The 18,759-nt window shown below is 50.8% G+C and overlaps 2 protein-coding genes across 3 annotated transcripts; both read right to left on the reverse strand.

The window, feature by feature from the left end:
• Positions 1-9,265: 9,265 nt before the first annotated feature.
• Positions 9,266-13,885, reverse strand: LOC103626399 (disease resistance protein RPM1). 2 transcript variants are annotated; one of them, XM_008646801.4, is made up of 4 exons: positions 13,705-13,885; positions 13,422-13,553; positions 10,384-13,231; positions 9,266-9,637 (listed from the first exon to the last, which is right to left on the reverse strand). In XM_008646801.4, the coding sequence occupies exons 3-4, from the start codon at positions 13,139-13,141 to the stop codon at positions 9,513-9,515; spliced, it is 2,883 nt and encodes a 960-aa protein (XP_008645023.1). In that variant the 5' UTR covers positions 13,142-13,231; positions 13,422-13,553; positions 13,705-13,885; the 3' UTR covers positions 9,266-9,512. The 2 variants fall into 2 exon arrangements, with proteins under 2 accessions (XP_008645023.1, XP_008645021.1); XM_008646799.4 differs by having other exon boundaries at positions 13,422-13,594.
• Positions 13,886-16,954: 3,069 nt separating this feature from the next.
• On the reverse strand, positions 16,955-18,106 carry LOC118472013 (uncharacterized). Its single transcript, XM_035959037.1, has 2 exons — positions 17,720-18,106; positions 16,955-17,590 (listed from the first exon to the last, which is right to left on the reverse strand). The coding sequence occupies exons 1-2, from the start codon at positions 17,897-17,899 to the stop codon at positions 17,147-17,149; spliced, it is 624 nt and encodes a 207-aa protein (XP_035814930.1). The 5' UTR covers positions 17,900-18,106; the 3' UTR covers positions 16,955-17,146.
• Positions 18,107-18,759: the final 653 nt, after the last annotated feature.

Consider the following 18,759-nt stretch of genomic DNA (forward strand, 5'->3'; position numbering starts at 1 on the left):
AACGGCTAGTTTGGTGGTTGGGGCTATAAATACCCCAACCACCCCACATTCAAGTCATCCAAGTTTTCCTACTTCAACCACTTACAAGAGCTCTAGCATTCAATTCTAGACACACCCAAGTGATCAAATCCTCTCCAAATTCCACACAACGCCTTACTGATTAGTGAGAGAGATTTGCTTGTGTTCTTTTGAGCTCTTGCGCTTGGATTGCTTCTTTTCTTTCTCAATCTTTCTTGAGATCAAACTCACTTGTAATTGAGGCAAGAGACACCAATTGTGTGGTGGTCCTTGCGGGAACTTTGTGTTCCAAGTGTTTGAGAAGAAGAAGAAGCTCACTCGGTCCGAGGGACCGTTTGAGAGAGGGAAAGGGTTGAAAGAGACCCGGTCTTTGTGACCACCTCAACGGGGAGTAGGTTTGCGAGAACCGAACCTCGGTAAAACAAATCCGCGTGTCACATTCTTTATTCGCTTGTGATTTGTTTTGCACCCTCTCTCGCGGACTCAATTATATTTCTAACGCTAACCCGGCTTGTAGTTGTGATTAAGTTGTTAAATTTTAGATTCGCCCTATTCACCCCCCCCCTCTAGGCGACTTTCAGTGAGCCAGATGGGACGCCGGTCTTGTTCCCCGTAGCCTGAGCTACCTAGGGGTAGGGTAATGATGGGCCCCCCTGTGACGTGGTCGGTCCGAGCCCGGGGTCGGGCGAGGCGGAGGCTCCTCCGAGGTCGAGGCTGAGTCCGGGCCCGGGGGTCGGGCGAGGCGGAGACCGTCGTCCGAGGTCGAGGCTGAGTCTGAGCCCTGGGGTCGGGCGAGGCGGAGTCCGTCGTCCGGCGTCGAGGTTGAGTCCGAGCCCTGGGGTCGGGCGAGGCGGAGTCCGTCTTCCGAGGTCGAGGCTGAGTCCGAGCCCTGGGGTCGAGCGAGGCGGAGTCCGTCGTCTGGCATCGAGGTTGAGCCCGAGCTCTAGGGTCGGGCGAGGCGGAGCTTCCTATGGCGCCCGAGGCTGGACTTAGCTGCTGTCAGCCTCACTCTGTCGAGTGGCACAGCAGTCGGAGTAGGGCAGGCGGCGCTGTTTTCCTGTCAGGTCGGTCAGTGGAGCGGCGAAGTGACTGCGGTCACTTTGGCCCTGTCGACTGAGGAGCGCGCGTCAGGATAAGGTGTCAGTCGATCCTTGCATTAAATGCTCCTGCGATACGGTCGGTTGGCGTGGCGATCTGGCCAAGGTTGCTTCTCCGTGAAGCCTGCCCGAGCTGGGCCTCGAGCGAGTCGAAGGTGTGTCCGTTGCTTGAGGGGACCCTCGAGCGAGACGTGAATCCTCCTGGGTCGGCTGCCTTTGCCCGAGGCTGGGCTCAGGCGAGGCGAGATCGTGTCCCTTGAGTGGACTGAGCCCTGACCCGAATTGCGCCCATCAGGCCTTTGCAGCTTTGTGCTGATGGGGGTTACCAGCTGAGATTAGGAGTCTTGGGGGCACCCCTAATTATGGTTCCCAACAGTAGCCCCCGAGCCTCGAAGGGAGTGTTGGTACTCGCTTGGAGGCTTTTGTCGCACTTTTTTGCAAGGGGACCGACCTTTCTCGGTTGCGTTTCGTTCCGGTGGGTGCGCGCGAGCGCACCCGCTGGGTGTAGCCCCCGAGGCCTCGGAGGAGTGGTTTGACTCCTCCGAGGTCTTAGCGCGTTTCGTGATGCCTCGTCCGGTCTAGTTGTTCCCTCATGCGAACTGGCCGTAGCCCGGGTGCATAGTCAGGTTCCGAGTTCTCGGGCTGGTATGTTGACGCTGTCAACGGTTTGGCCGGAGTCGGGTCTGCGAGAGCAGCCCCCGAGCCTCCGCACAGAGCGAGAGGACGGTCAAGGACTGACTCGGCTTTTTTCATACGCCCCTGTGTCGCCTTTCCGCAAGGAGGAGGGGGGAAAGCGTCATGTTGCCCTCGGAGGGCACCGAACATGGTGTCTCCAGTGAGTTGCTAACGGGTGATCTGAGTGGACGCCCGTGCCCCGTTCGATAAGGGTCGGCTAGTGGCCCAGAGGCGCGCTCCAAAAGTACCTGCAGGTGATTTGCCGGACCCGGTCCCGTTTGATAGGGTCCGAGGGCTCGATGCCTCCCTCTGATGGGATTCCGTTACAAAATCGCTCCTGCTGGTCTCGGAAATGTCCTAGGGTACCTCGGGAGCGTAGCCCGAGCCTCAGCCATGTATCGGACGTACCAAGAGTCATCCCTCGCTCTGCGTGCTCTGAGGCGGCTGTCGAACCCTTCGGGGGCCAGCCTACGAACCCCTGATCAGTAGTGGGCGCGGAGCCCGAGTGGTCTGAGGCAACTGTCGAACCCCTCCGAGGGGCCAGCCTTCGAACCTCTGATCAGTAGTGGGCGCGGAGCCCGAGTGCTCTGAGGCGGCTGTCGAACCCTTCCGAGGGGCCAGCCTTCGAACCTCTGATCAGTAGTAGGCGCGGAGCCCGAGTGCTCTGAGGCGGCTATCGAACCCTTCCGAGGGGCCAGCCTTCGAACCTCTTATCAGTAGGAGGGCTCGGGGCCCGCTTCCTTCGCGGAGAAGGATCCCTTTCGGAGTATCCCCTTTCCCGGTCCCTGTAGCAAGAGAGAGAAAGGGGAAGAGAAAAAGGGATATGAATTTGAACGACGTGGCACACCTTTTTTGACGCGGTCATTATGGCGGAGGTGAAGCGTCGTCCGCTTCTCCTGCCAAAGGTGTCGCCTGTTCTGCCGCAGAGTTGATGCGACGGGACGAGTGGTTGGCGGGGCGGCCGTTGTGCGTGCGCGAGCCGCTCGAGGAATGGGACACGGGCGCATCGTCTTCACGCCATGGGAGAGGGCTCTCTCGCTATCCCAGGAGGGGACGTGAGCCTGTAGACGACTTGACTGCTGCTTCCACCCGCCTGCCGTCGCCATTACTGTCGGCCCACTTTTGGCCATATCGACCATCGCGTCTTCTCCTGCGGCTGACTGACCCGTGACCGACGTGCTTGGTTGGCACTGTTGGGCCATGCGTAAGGGTGCGCCCCCTCGGTGCGGTTGCATGCCGCCTGCATGGCGGTTCGCCCTTTCACCCGCTGGTCTGGGCAAAAGTGGAGGAGTGCTTGTAACCGCTGGGCAGTTGTGCGCTCCGCGCGCGATGGTTTGGCTCCTTCTGTCCTGGGCCAACTTGCATGACGCGTGGGACCCAGCCCCCGTGTCGTAGGGGGAGGACCTTGGAGCGTGTTGGTGAAGACTCAGTCCGCGACGGCTGAGGACGCAAGTGGGGAGAGTCGCCTTTAAAAGGAGGGCGACCCCCTTGGATGGCAACCATGTCTTCGCACTCTCCTCATGCATCGCGCCCTTCCACCTTCCGAGCCCCCGGATGGGGAGCGCCCGTGTTGCTTTCGTCTTGTCGTCGTTGGAGGAACACAACTTCGCGGAAGTTGGTACCTTTAAGCCATCGTTCGGCTTCAAGGATTTTCATCAGGCAGCCCGGCTGCATCCCCTTGCCGATGGTCACCCAAGACAGTGACCACCAGTTTGATGGTGGGGAGAAGCAAGCTGGGCTGCAACCTCTGCCCCGCCCTCAGCTTCAAGGATCTTCATCATCCTGGCTGGGGCGAAGGGCGAGGCGAGCCAGAGCTCTACCTCCCGCATGGGTCGGCGGTCCACCTAGGGTTTTGTTGACCCGCAGGCCCTCCAATGTGGGGGGTTGTTCGTACCTGCGGGGGTGGAACCGGAGTTCCGTTTGTAATGGCACCTTGAGTGCCGGTGTCTTGTTCATTGCGGCTGTCGGGGCCTGAACATCTAGGTATTTTGGGTGTAATACCATGTTTTTTCCTCATTTCGAGCACTAGGACTCGCTTGTCGGCTAGCTGGACCGCTTAACCATGTGTGAGTTGCCTCGTGCGGAAGGTGACGAGTGAGGTATCTGTATCCCAGAGGCGTAGGAGTCCCTCGGCTCGGTCGGCCTTGCCGTTCGAGGCTTCTCTTGCTCAGTTAAAGAAACCCTCGGCCGCTCTGCGATGAGCCAGAGCCGGAGGCAGCGGTGTCAGCATGGACAGAGGCGGAGTTGGCTCGAAAAGAGGCTTCGTCGGTCGGAGCCTGGCCGGGCCGTCCACTAGCGGGACCAGCGCCGGAGTCGGGCTGCCGAGGCCATGAGCCGGGTTGATGTCCTCGGGGGACAGCTGGCTGAGGCTACGGAGCGGCCGGTCGAGCCGTCTGCTCGGGCCGGGTTCCTAGAGGAGACCCCGGCGACGATGGCCCAGGCGCGGTGCTGACATCTTCCTTCGAGGCGGAGATCCTCCGACCGTGTCGTCGTCCGAGGCCGGGTCAGATCCCGCCGAAGGTGGAGTCGACGCCGAGGGTGCTGCTGCTCCCCTACTGATGTCTGATCCTGCAGGAACAGTTTATCTGTAGTGTGCGTATGTTTTTTGCGGCCGTCGAGGCCCAAACATACCGTCGTCGTGTTGTAAAGTTGCGTTTCTTTTCCCCTTGTTTCGAGTATCAGGACTTATTTGTCTGTAACAGAATTGTTTGTCCGAGCGAGAGTTACTTTTCACGGAAGGTGATGAGTGAGGTATCCGTATCCCGGAGGCGTAGGAGTCCCTCGACTCGGTCGGCCTTGCCGCTTACGTGTACTCTTACTCGTCCGTTGGATTCTGTTATCGATATAGTCGAGAAGGCACGAAAAATCGTTTCGGCAGAAAAGTTTTCGAGCGTTAAGACTTGTTCGGTCAGCGGAATCGCTTATCCGAGCATTACTTATCGCAGAAGGTGATGAGTGAGGTATCCGTATCCCGGAGGCGTAGGAGTCCCTCGGCTCGGTGGGCCTTGATGCTTACGTGTACTCCGTCGTTTTCAGGATCCCACTTTCGAAGTAGTCGAAAAGCACGAAAGATGTTCTGGCAGAAAGACTTTTTCCGAGGAAAATTTTGACGCAGAGGGGGTGCCCCCCTTCTAGCCCCCGAGGGAGGGTCGGGCTTTGCCGAGGCAAGGCTGACCCTTCCTTGATGGTTATACTTTATTTGTGTATGTAAACGAGGTATATGAACGACTTGAAAACATCTTAAGGGTAGAAGCGACGTAGCTGTCGGATGTTCCAAGCGTTGCTATAGACCTCGCCTTGACTGTTGGCCAGTTTGTACATTTCGGACTTCAAAATCTTGGTGATGATGAACGGCCCTTCCCAGGGAGGCGTGAGCTTGTGGCGCCCTCGAGCGTCTTGTCGTAGCCGAAGCACCAAGTCGCCCACCTGGAGGTCTCGGGACCGAACCCCTCGGGCGTGGTAGCGTCGCAGGGATTGCTGATACCGCACCGAGTGTAGTAAGGCCATGTCCCGAGCCTCTTCCAGCTGGTCCAATGAGTCTTCTCGGTTGGTCTAATTGCTTCGGTTGTCGTACGCCCTCGTCCTCAGGGAACCGTATTCTAAGTCTGTGGGCAGGATAGCCTCGGCCCCATAGACTAGAAAAAACGGCGTGAAGCCCGTGGCTCGGCTTGGCGTCGTTCTCAGACTCCAGACCACCGAGGGGAGTTCCTTCATCCATCGCCTGCCGAATTTGTTGAGGTCGTTGTAGATCCGTGGCTTGAGTCCTTGCAGAATCATGCCGTTGGCACGCTCTACCTGCCCATTCGTCATGGGGTGAGCTACGGTGGCCCAGTCCACTCGGATGTGGCGGTCCTCGCAGAAGTCCAGAAACTTTCTGCCAGTGAACTGGGTGCCGTTGTCGGTGATGATGGAGTTCGGGACCCCAAAGCGATGGATGATGTTGGTGAAGAACGCCACCGCCTGTTCGGACCTGATGCTGTTTAGGGGTCGGACCTCGATCCACTTGGAGAATTTGTCAATGGCGACCAGCAGGTGCGTGTAGCTCCCGGGTGCCTTCTGCAAGGGACCGACGAGGTCCAGACCCCACACAGCAAACGACCAGGTGATGGGTATTGTTTGCAGGGCCTGAGCGGGCAGGTACGTCTGCCTTGCGTAGAATTGACACCCTTGGCAGGTGCGTACAATCCTAGTGGCGTCGGCCACCGCGGTTGGCCAGTAGAAACCCTGTCGGAAGGCGTTTCCAACAAGGGCTCGAGGCGCTGCGTGATGACCGCAAGCCCCCGAGTGTATTTCTTGTAATAACTCCTGACCTTCGGCGATGGATATGCATCGCTGGAGGATGCCTGAGGGGCTGCGGTGGTAGAGCTCCTTTCCGTCACCCAGCAAGACGAATGACTTGGCGCGCCGCGCTAGTCGCCGAGCTTCGGCTCTGTCGAGGGGTAGCTCTCCTCGGTGGAGATATTGTAGGTACGGGGTCTGCCAGTTTCGATTAGGCGTGACCCCATTCCGCTCTTCCTCGACGCGCAGTGCCTCACCCTCGGGGGCCGAGGGTGCCTTGGGCTGAGCCGAGGGCGCCTCAGGCTAAGCCGAGGGCGCCTTGGGCAGGGCCGAGACCTTCTCGGGCTCGGGCGTGTCGTCGGTCTTGACTGAGGGTTGATGTAGGTCTCGGGAGAAGACGTCCGGAGGGACCGTTGTCCGCCCCGAGGCTATCTTAGCCAGCTCGTCCGCAGTCTCGTTGTATCGTCGGGCGATGTGGTTGAGCTCGAGCCCGTAGAACTTGTCCTCCAGGCGCCGAACCTCATCGCAGTAGGCTTCCATCTTTGGGTCGCGGCAGTGGGAGTTCTTCATGACTTGGTCGATGACAAGCTGCGAGTCGCCACGAGCGTCGAGGCGTCGGACCCCTAGCTCGATGGCGATGCGCAACCCGTTAACTAGAGCCTCGTACTCGGTCACGTTGTTGGACGCCGGGAAATGGAGGTGCAGCACGTAGCGGAGGTGCTTCCCGAGGGGTGAGATGAAGAGCAGGCCCGCGCCCGCTCCTGTTTTCATCAACGACCCGTCGAAAAACATGGTCCAGAGTTCCGGTTGGATCGGAGCTACTGGAAGCTGGGTGTCGACCCATTCAGCCACAAAGTCCGCCAAGACTTGGGACTTGATGGCCTTCCGAGGGGCGAACGAGATTGTCTCGCCCATGATCTCCACCGCCCACTTTGCAATCCTACCCGAGGCCTCTCGGCACTGGATGATCTCTCCCAGGGGGAAGGATGACACCACAGTCACCGGATGAGACTTGAAGTAGTGTCGCAACTTTCGCCGAGTCAGAATTACCGCGTACAGTAGCTTCTGAATTTGCGGGTAGCGGATTTTGGTCTCGGACAGTACCTCACTGATGAAGTAGGCCGGCCTCTGGACGGGCAATGCGTGCCCCTCTTCTCGTCTCTCGACCACGATCGCGGCGCTGACCACCTGAGTGGTAGCGGCGACGTAGATCAAGAGGGCTTCTCCGGCAGCGGGGGGCACCAAGATGGGCGCGCTTGTAAGGAGCACCTTTAGGTTCCCGAGGGCTTCCTCGGCCTCGGGGGTCCAAGTGAAGCGCTCGATCTTCCTTAAGAGGCGGTACAGAGGTAGGCCTCTTTCGCCGAGGCGCGAGATGAAACGGCTCAGAGCCGCAAGGCATCCCATAACCCTCTGCACTCCTTTCAAGTCCTTGATGGGCCCCATGTTGGTGATGGCCGCGATTTTCTCCAGGTTGGCCTCGATGCCCCGCTCGGAGATGATGAACCCCAGGAGCATGCCTCGGGGGACTCTGAAGACACACTTCTCGGGATTGAGTTTTACGCCTTTCGCCTTGAGACACTTGAATGTCGTTTCAAGGTCGGAGAGGAGGTCGGAGGCTTTCCTCGTCTTGACTACGATGTCATCGACGTAAGCCTCGACCGTTCGACCAATGTGCTCTCCGAACACGTGGTTCATGCACCTTTGGTATGTCGCACCCGCATTCCTCAAACCGAATGGCATAGTAACGTAGCAGTACATGCCAAAGGGTGTGATGAAAGAAGTCGCGAGCTGGTCGGACTCTTTCATCCTGATTTGGTGATACCCTGAGTAGGCATCGAGGAAAGACAGGGTTTCGCACCCAGCAGTGGAATCCACGATTTGATCGATGCGAGGCAGAGGGTAGGGAACTTTCGGACATGCTTTGTTTAGACTAGTGTAGTCTACACACATCCGCCATTTCCCTCCTTTCTTTTTCACAAGCACAGGGTTGGCAAGCCATTCGGGATGGAATACCTCTTTGATGAACCCTGCAGCTATCAGCTTGTGGATTTCCTCGCCTATGGCTTTGCGCTTTTCTTCGTCGAATCGGCGCAGAGGCTGCTTCACGGGTCGGGCTCCAGCTCGGATATCCAGCGAGTGCTCGGTGACATCCCTCGGTATGCCAGGCATTTCCGAGGGACTCCACGCAAAAACTTCGGCGTTCACGCGGAGAAAGTCGACGTGCACTGCTTCCTATTTGGGGTCGAGCTCGGAGCCGATCCGGACGTGCTTAGAGGCGTCGTTGCTGGGGTCGAGAGGGACAGACTTAACCGTCTCAGCTGGCTCGAAGTTGCCGGCGTGGCGCTTCGCATCTGGCGCCTCCTTGGAGAGGCTCTCCAGGTCAGCGATGAGGGCCTCAGATTCGGCGAGGGCCTCGGCGTACTCCACGCACTCCACGTCGCATTCGTACGTGTGTCGGTACATGGAGCCGACGGTGATGACCCCGTTGGGGCCCGACATCTTGAGCTTGAGGTAGGTGTAGTTGGGGACGGCCATGAACTTGGCGTAGCATGGTCTACCCAGCACTGCGTGGTAGGTTCCTCGGAACCCGACCACCTCGAACGTGAGGGTTTCCTTTCGGAAGTTGGAGGGAGTCCCGAAGTAGACGGGCAAATCGAGTTGCCCAAGGGGTTGGACGCGTTTCCCGGGGATGATCCCGTGAAAGGGCAGGCGGTGCTGTTTTCCTGTCAGGTCGGTCAGTGGAGCGGCGAAGTGACTGCGGTCACTTTGGCCATGTCGACTGAGGAGCGCGCGTCAGGATAAGGTGTCAGTCGATCCTTGTATTAAATGCTCCTGCGATACGGTCGGTTGGCGTGGCGATCTGGCTAAGGTTGCTTCTCCGCGAAGCCTGCCCGAGCTGGACCTCGGGCGAGTCGAAGGTGCGTCCGTTGCTTGAGGGGACCCTCGGGCGAGACGTGAATCCTCCTGGGTCGGCTGCCTTTGCCCGAGGCTGGGCTCGGGCGAGGCGAGATCGTGTCCCTTGAGTGGACTGAGCCCTGACCCGAATTGCGCCCATCAGGCCTTTGCAGCTTTGTGCTGATGGGGGTTACCAGCTGAGATTAGGAGCCTTGGTGGTACCCCTAATTATGGTCCCAAAACAGAGTAATATGGTCAATTTTGGTGAAATGTTCCGGTGCAAATAATATACCCCATGAATCTTTAACAAGTTGGAAATGGTGTGAAACCTGGCTTTCCTATGACAAGAAGTACTATCCCTGGGAGATTGCAACAATCCGTTAGGCGATTTGAAAAAAAAAAGGAAAAAGGCTTGCTTTGAGAAAAAAATCATTAAAAATCTTTGAGATGATTTGCCATGCAAGTGCTCTTATGCATTATTGGACAGGGTTCAAAACATAAACAATTAGCTCATCACTGGCACCAAGATGACCTACATCTACATATTGATCACTCTTCAGACTTAAAATGATTACCACTGGCACAAACAACTCCCATTGAACCGTCAAGAGCCAGATGAGCCACAGCACCAGAACCAAACTTCTCGGCAAGCCACGGTATATAAACGTTGTTTACTGCAAAAAATATCAGCATTTATTAAGTCGTGTAAATAATACAAGTACTATTTAGAAGATACCAAACACAACTTCTAGAGCTACTTTACTAATAAGCTTTACATATAGTTTCCTTTTATATAATACTTTTTGTCTCACCACTTTTTAATTGACCTGTCTTAGCTTACATCTTGTTAAACACCGAAATTTGCATCACTAGTATTGCCGGAGGGTCTGGTTGGCAACCCCGGATGGTCCGACCTCCAGACAGTCCGGCTTGTTAGCCTGGATTGTCAGAGATTAGATCAGATCGAGGGAGAGTTCCGATTTCTTATGTTATCTTCCCGGTTTCCTGCAAGATCTTGTTCGACTTCACTTGGGAAAGGCTCTAGACCTCCCTCTATAAATATAAATGGGTACAGCCGATTGAGAGACACACAATCCAATCTTATTTTAGTCATGTACCTTTTTATCTTTCAACCCTAGATCTATTCAACCCCTCTTTTCCCTCTCTTCGGATCTACATCAATTTGAGTTCTAGGTGGGCTGCGTTGTGAACAGTCCGACGTCCTACCGCGAATAGTCCGGCACCAACCGAACAGTCTGTGTCCTACCGTGGACGGTCCGGTGAGGAGTAGAGCCGACACTGAGGTTTTACATGTCGCGCGTAAGCCCTAGAGTTCGTTAGTATTTGGCCCCAAAAAGTGCCAACACATCTATTTTAGTGCATTATGACAATTATATTAGTTATTCCATATGGAACTCACCTGCTTGAGAATCAGAAGACTCAAACTTTTTGATGTTGGGTATGTGTTGAACAATGTGATTGTCACTTCCATGCAGTCTTACTATGAACTCATTTGACATATCTGTTAGAAACATCTCATGGAGTGCCCTAATGTACTTGATTCCGTCAGGTACAGCCTTTAGATTCCTTAGACCAGCAAGTGACAAACATTGTAGATTCATCATTGTTCCATCCTCTACCTCAATCCAATTCAGATGTTCCATGTCAGCTAATTGCAGACATTTTAGATTGGGAAACCATCTGTTGCGAAAAGTTAGTTGTTCCCCAGCATATCCTCCAGTGAGGAATAGATCAACAAGATTTAACATATGAGAGAGCGAGCTAACAGGATCCTTCTTCAGACTAGACCAGTCCAATTTTAATTGCTTTAATTTCACAGAAAATATCGATGGGAGCAAGCCTCTCTCCAACTTTCCTGATAGGACAAATGTTGTCAGATTTGGCAGTGGCTTTAGCATTTCCATGTCCAGAGTCTCATTCACATTGCACGTGGAAATAATTAGTCTTTTCAGGTTAGGCATCTTTGTCAGCGAGTTCCATAACTCTGCAATGTAGCTTTGTCGCACTTCCGCAATAGCCAAACTTCTCATTAAATTCAAGTTCCCTAGCTGTGAAACCAAATCTTTATTGGCTGAAACAACCTGCAAAGCTTGGAGATTCTTTAGATGACAAATGTTACCAAAAAATTTTGTAGCACTGAAGCTGTTCGGTGATCTTTGTAGAATATCATAGAGTGCATACACCTGTAACTGCCGTAATTTAGTTAGCATAGTTATTTCCAGTGGTAACTCCTCCACATAGGTGTCTCTGAGATCCAAAACTTGTAGGTTAACGAGCTTTCCAAATGATGCTGGTATCATCTTCACTTTTGTGTAAGACATGTCTAGATAGCGCAAGTTATACAGTTCTGTGATTACACCTGGCACTTGTTCAACATTGACAAATCTTAGGCATAGGACTCTCAGTAGTCTGAAACATGATACAGTATCATGTATCCAAGAACATGGTACTTCAGTGTCAAACAAAATGAATGAGCGGAGCCGTGAGCTACTGAGAGAATTCAAGGTCTGGGCACCTCTCTGGATGCATAGGCGACGAGCTTCATGGGCAACTTGGCTTGTACTGGCACCACCATGTGCAAGTGCAACGCTAAACTTCTCCTTTTTAGCAATGGTTGAAGTTATCTCTCTCACAAGATCATGCATCAAAAATGTTCTAGCTCTTCCACATGCTTTCCTTTCTGTGACCTGAAGAAGAGAGCGTTGAGTGAGCTCCATTAGGTAACACTCAGCAACTTCCTCCATTGTTGTTCCGTCTCCTCTCTCTTCCACAAGACCTTCCGCTATCCATAGCTTGGAAATCAGCTTTCTTCTAATCTTATAATCTTCAGGAAAGATGCTGCAGTAGAGGAAGCAGCTCCTAAGATAACTTGGTAGATCATTCAAGCTCAACTTCAAGACACTGGAAATCCAGCTGAGCTCTGGATTGTTGGCTAACTGCCAGCTAAGTTGTTTGAAGAAAAATGCCCACTCATGTTCCTTTAAGTCACGGTATGACAGAATACTGCCAATAGTTACAATGGCTAGTGGCAATCCTTGGCACTTTGCAACAATTTTGGTTGCCCAACATCTTATATTTTCAGGACAAATGTTATCTTCTGAAGCATGAAATGCCTTCTTACAAAACAGCTCCCAAGATTCAGCATCTTTAAGGGTTTTAAGTTCAATGACATAGTTGTCGGCTGCCAAAGAAGACACATCTTTTCTCCGGGTTGTTATCAGCACTTTACTTCCACGTTCGTTTCTGACGAATGCATAGTTCAAAAATAACCAAGCATCTTTGTCCCATACATCATCCAGGACAACGAAGTATTTTTTGTCCCTCAAATAGCTTTGTATTACCTCAACTAATCTCATGCGACTCATGGTCATGAAGCCACTTGCCATGCTTGCTCTTTCTTTTATTATTAGCTGATTTATAATTTCTCTTAGTAGCTCCTCGACTTGGTAAGTCTGAGAGACAATAACCCATGCGTGACAGTCGAAAGATGTTATGATTTTTTGGTTCTTGTAGACGGTGCTTGCAATAGCAGTTTTTCCTAAACCTCCCATACCAAGGATGGCAATTAGAGATCGGTCTTGTTTCTCCTCAAGTAGCCATTGTGTCAGTTTTCCGATTTCATCAGCATTTCCTACTATCTCAGAGTTATCTATCAGGTAGGCAGAATTTGACAGAGAAAACTGAATGGAGAGCTGAAAATTGTTAGTCCTGTCTAGTTGACTGACTGAGAAACCATATCGGTTCCTCATTTCTGATAGCCTCTGAATCCTTGCTTCTACTTGACTGATCTGGCCAGGGAACTTCTTCCATGCTGCAATGCCCTTGAACTGGTGGAACTTTCTCTTGAAGAAGCTGCTCGTATCAACGGCTTGTGCAGTAAGGTAAGCATACTCATCAATGATGTCTTCTACCTCATGGGCAACATCTCTGACTTGGTCCAACCATGCATCAAATGCCTTGTCACTGACTCTCTGTGCACTAACTTGGTTAATGAAGGCTTGCAGAACCGAGAGTTCACCCTCAATTTGTTTCATGCTATGCTCAAAATCTGTCATGAGGGGTGCTGCTTCGACCACCTCTTTGCCAATCTTTTCTAGTGCTCCTTCTGCCAAGGACAGAGCAACTTTTCTGAGAACGACCAAGAGGGCATCTGCCATATCTGCTCAAGTTTTCTGAAAAAAAAACTGTCACCTTGTCATATATATAATTATATTTCTGAACTAGATTTGCACGCAGCTCTGTAACACCTGAAATGCAAAACAAGATATTATCTATTATAAAAACGAATTGGATTTTAATCAAAACATCAAACAATGCTTTCGAAGATCATGTACTACAGCAGTATTAGGTAGTTAAAGACTCGTCTTAACGAAATGATATAAGAAGAAGCATGAAACTGTTGCGCGATATTTAAAAAAGCAAGAAAGGTTCACGTACTCAGACCAGCTACCGAATCGTAAGGGGACGAGGTTGGACTCCAGTTTCAGGTATCCCTGACGGCACCCAAGGACCGAGCACACAGGATCTGGCCTTGTCCAGTGGCCTACGGATTGATCCAACAGCAGTGGCCTACGGATTGATCCAACAGCAGCGTACGGTAAATCTCCGCTCTACTCTACGCGTGAACAGAACGAGAGGAACGAAGAGTTTAATCTCCACGGTTGCTGGCGCCAGAGCAAGGATGGTAGAGAGGAGGAGGAGGAGGAGCAATAAGGCCTACCTCGGTGAGCAGGCGAGGAGGAGAAGACGGAGAAGCAGACAAGGAAATGCAACCAAATACGAGGCGAGGTGGAGGATGCTCAGTACATGGACATCCATCCTGATTACTAAACTTCGCTAGAGCCATCTAGGTTGTTAGAAAAGGTCGCAGGATAAAAATCAGAGTTCGATTAACCGGTCCAAAAAAGTGTTTTTAAATCGGTCCAACAAATGTTCTTTAGGTGGGGAGTTGGTTTGATCTTTGACCGGGTGCCATACAGAACGAAGGTTCGGTGGCGCCTGTTTCAAAGCCCACTAATTTTCAGCCCACGCGTCTTCCATTTTTCTTTCTCTCTTTTTTTATTTCAAATTTACGAAAAATCAACTGCGCCATTGACGAGAAAGGAAGGATACGGTGAGAAAGATTCATCCTCCCTCACGCCTCTTCTGCGGAATCCAGGGACCCGGCGGGCTGCATCATTGACGAGCACCGCAGTTCTTTGATGAATCTAGAATGTGCTGTATCCAGAGTTTCGCCACTTGGTACCAAGACCATGCTCCGCATGAAGGATGCAACCCAGCCTTTTCCAGTTAGGTGCAAACACAGAAGATTTAGAGATTGACCGGCCTTGCAAGGAGCCTGTTAGGTTGAGGACTTGAGATCTACAACGTTCCCTATTTCCTTGTGAAGTCTAGAAGCCACCAGAGACTCATGGTCATGAAACCATTTACCATGCTTGTTGTCTGGTCTTTCAGCTGATTTATGTTTTCTCTTAGTACTTCATCAATTTGAGCAATCCAGGCATGACAGTCAAAAGATGTCCTTATCTGCTGGTTCTTGTAGACACTGCTAGCGGTAGTTTTCCCTAAACCTCCCATACCAGACCGTTCTTGTTTCTCCTCAAGAAGCCACCGCGTCAATCTCTGAATTTCATCAGCATTTTCCACTACATCAGATTTATCACTTAGGTAAGCAGAATCTAACATAGACAGCTGATTGGCAAGCTGCAAATTGTTCCCCCGTCTAGTTCACCAACCGAGATGCCATACCGATTCCTCGTTCTGCCATACCGATTCACCAACCGAGATGCCATACCGTTTGCTGAGAGAAGAGAATGCTTCAGACACTTAATGGGAAACTATGTCAAACACCATGCTGGTTCAGAGCACATGTATCCAGCAGCGAGGGCATATAGGAGCGATGTATTTGAACACCATGTTAGCCAGGTCAGAAATGTTCATAAGATTGCTGAGTACTTAGACCATCACCACAAATTCCTTTGGTACAGGAGTGGTTTCAACAAAGATATCAAATGTGATTACATCACAAATAACATGGCTGAGGTTTTTAATAACTGGGTTAAAGACCACAAAGACCTTCCCGTGTGTGATTTAGCTGAGAAAATTAGGGAGATGACGATGGAGCTGTTCCATCGTAGGCGAAGGATTGCTCAGAAGCTTGAAGGAAGGATTTTGCCATCTGTCTTAGCGTTGCTAAAGGCAAGGACTAGAGGTTTGGGTCACTTGTCCGTTGTAAAATGTGACAACTACATGGGTGAGGTACGAGACAACACAAATTGTATGACGAAACATGTGGTGAAAGCGGACTTGAAACAGTGTTCTTGTGAGGAATGGCAGCACACTGGGAAACCATGTCAACATGGTTTAGCCCTGATAATTGCCCAAGATTGCAGAGATGTAGGCATGGAAAATTTTGTTGACGATTATTATTCTGTTCAAAGATTCAGGATAGCATATTCAAGAAGGGTGGAACCAATTGGTGATCGATCATTATGGCCATCTGTTGATTTCGCCAGTGGAGTGTTTGCACCAATTGCAAAAAGAGGTCTTGGTAGGCAAAGAAAAAATAGAATCAAAAGCTGCCTCGAGGGTGGGAGTGGTAGAAAAAGTAGTTGCAACGACAATGAAAAAACAAGAAAGCGAGTGAAAAGGCAATACACTTGTCCTAATTGTGGTGAATTAGGACACCGCCAATCTAGCTACAAGTGCCCTTTGAATGGCACAAAAAAAGGCAATACACTTACTTCTATATGCTTAATTTATGTTACTACTCATGTACTAAATGTTTGAGTATATTTTTTTTGTGTAGGAAAAGGAAACCACGGAAGAACACCACCAAAAATTGGATTCCTAAAGAGTTGCGTACTTCACAGACCGTACCTGAAGAGAAAGAGCAAGAAGATGTTGAAGAGCCTGAAGGGGTACTACAAATATATAGTCCACGGGTTCAGAACCATCTTCTATATGCAGCACAGCCAACTACAGAGCCATCAAGTTCACCAGAACAATTCGGTGCACAAATCAGTCCACCAACTTCTCCACCACCGCCAAGGAAATGGCTTGTTAAGAAGATCACCCCCAAAAAGAGATTGAGGAATAGTGTCATTCGGCAAGGACAGAACCAGTATTCTGAGTAGCAGAACAAGTGCTGTCGACAGAACCAGTATTGCTGTTGTCCCAGGGAAAGTTGTTGTTGTCGCTAGCCACTTTCTGTTGTCGCTAGCCAGTATGTTTCTGTTAGTTTCTGTTGTTCCCAGTCGTAATGTGGTGTTGTTCACAGTACACGGTGCTGTTAGTTTCTGTTGTGGATGGTTATAATGTGGTGTCGCCAGAACATGATTCTGTTAGTGTCTGTTAGTGTCTGTTGTTCCCAGAACATGTCCGTTTTATGATTATGTTGTTCACAGTACACGGTGCTGTTAGTTTCTGTTGTTCCCAGTCAGAATTTTTTGTTCATGACCGAGACCTGGTAAATGTAGTCGATTTGGTTGTCGCCAGGTAGAATTTTTCGCCTGGCAAACTGGGCACTCTGGGAAATGGGAAATCTGGGAAATGGGAATCTGGGAATTGTGACATATGCGAAATCTGGGAAATGGGCAATCTGGGTCAGTTGCCAGGCAAACTGGTAGTCTCGTGGGGCATTCTGTTGTCGCAAACTGGTAGTCTATTTTTGGTTTGGATGAAGGCCTGGCAAACTGGTAATTGTGCAATCTGGGAATTGTGCAATCTGGGAATTGTGCAATCCTGGGAAATGGGCACTCTGGGTCAATTTGGATGAAGGCCTGGCAAACTGGTAGTCTATTTTTGGTTTCTGTTGTCGCATTGAACAACCAACATAAAACTGAATTCACCAGCTAGAGAAACAGACATAGTAGCATAGAAACACCAGCTCACTCTAAAGCAAAAAACACTCAAATAACAGACTTTTCTTAGCTGACTCTGGAGCTGGAGAAAGACCAGCTGCACCACAACCAAAATAAAACTGAATTCACCACACATAAATGGGAACTGCTTCATAAAACAGACATAGTAGCATACATAATACCTTCATCCAACAAATGCCTACTGCTCCACTACTGTTTCATGACAACAACGGTTCTACATAGTACATTTGGAGCATTACATACAAAATACCTTCATCCAAACCAAACACGAGCTCACAACTACATGTTACGATCATTGATCTCTTCGAACCTGTAGTTTATGACACGATAGTGCTCTTCAAATGAAACATTAGCTTTATTCTCTTCCCACTTCAGGTCATCGAAAACCATTTCCCATAGCTCAGGATCTTCTGTACTGTAGCCATCACCAATTTCATCATCATCTAAAGGATGTTCATCATCTACGGATGGGTTGTCATAAAGGTCCCAAGTAGGATTCTTTGTTTCCAAATCTTGTTCACAGACAATTGAAGTATTCTCTAGCATCTTGCAAACATGTTCCAGATGGCCGCAAACCTTTCCTACCTTGCCACCTTCAACTTCTGGGATTGTGGAACATAGTTTTTTAACAGACTGCAACATTGTACATTGCCTCCTCATTTCTTGAATGGAATATCGCAACGAATTCTTAATGTTCACATGATACTTGAAATCGACATTTTCCTGTGCAACAACCATACGAAAATCAAAAGCTAAGAGTTGGCGTAGTAACATAGCAATAATCACACGGCAATGGCACGCGCATCTCGCCTCCTTCTCTGCCAAAAATTGGCGTAGTTTCACATTACGTACCAGATTTGAGGAGACCTTTACTGCTTCGACCTTGTTGACGGCAACGGCGGCGAACTCCACCGCAGCCTTGGCCTCCTTCTCTGCAATAACTGCCGCGCATCTCGCCTCCGAAGCAGCGACGGCAGCAGCACGCGCCGCTTCTACAGCATCACAAACCAATTGGCTCGGACGAACATCCATCGGCAGAGGAGATCTCTCGGGAGAGGAGGAGAGATGGCGGCTAGGTTCCTCGTTTCTGGATTGGGGAAGACAGAGCAAGACGCGCAAGCTACGGCGGCTAGGGTTTCTGGATTGGAGATGAAGCACACGTGAAGCAAGCAACGGCGACGCCAGGATTTTAACGGCGTGAGCACGGAGAGAATTAAACGGTGACCCCAGACGCAAATCACTGTCTCACGTCCATATCAGCAATAGTCGGACGGGTGCGTCTCCAAAACATATAAGCCATCCCCACCACCTCCATTTCGTCGAAACCGCGTCTCTTTTGTTTCATAATAGCAATTGTCTCGAGACTCATGGTCATGAAACCATTTACCATGTTTGTTGTCTGGTCTTTCAGCTGATTTATGTTTTCTCTTAGTACTTCATCAATTTGAGCAATCCAGGCATGACAGTCAAAAGATGTCCTTATCTGCTGGTTCTTGTAGACACTGCTAGCGGTAGTTTTCCCTAAACCTCCCATACCAGACCGTTCTTGTTTCTCCTCAAGAAGCCACCGCGTCAATCTCTGAATTTCATCAGCATTTTCCACTACATCAGATTTATCACTTAGGTAAGCAGAATCTAACATAGACAGCTGATTGGCAAGCTGCAAATTGTTCCCCCGTCTAGTTCACCAACCGAGATGCCATACCGATTCCTCGTTCTGCCATACCGATTCCTCGTTCCCGCAAGCCTCTGAATGTGGGCTTCTACTTCTGGTTTGGCTGGAGAAACATCGGCCATGCTGCTGCAATGTTCTTGATCTGATGCTACTTTCTCTTGAAGAATCTGCTGGTATCTACAGCTTGCGCAGTAAAGTAAGCATACTCATCAAAGGC

This window comes from Zea mays, chromosome 5, assembly GCF_902167145.1.
Source record: "Zea mays cultivar B73 chromosome 5, Zm-B73-REFERENCE-NAM-5.0, whole genome shotgun sequence".
NCBI lineage: Eukaryota > Viridiplantae > Streptophyta > Magnoliopsida > Poales > Poaceae > Zea > Zea mays.

Excerpts from the sequence above, each read along its gene's own strand:
- LOC103626399 (XM_008646801.4), bottom strand. The coding sequence starts at position 13,141 with ATGGCAGATGCCCTCTTGGTCGTTCTCAGAAAAGTTGCTCTGTCCTTG. Across the intron at positions 9,638-10,383 it reads GTCTTCTGATTCTCAAGCAG|TAAACAACGTTTATATACCG; the intron begins GTGAGTTCCATA and ends TATTTTTTGCAG.
- LOC118472013 (XM_035959037.1), bottom strand. The coding sequence starts at position 17,899 with ATGGATGTTCGTCCGAGCCAATTGGTTTGTGATGCTGTAGAAGCGGCG. Across the intron at positions 17,591-17,719 it reads TAAAGGTCTCCTCAAATCTG|GAAAATGTCGATTTCAAGTA; the intron begins GTACGTAATGTG and ends GTTGTTGCACAG.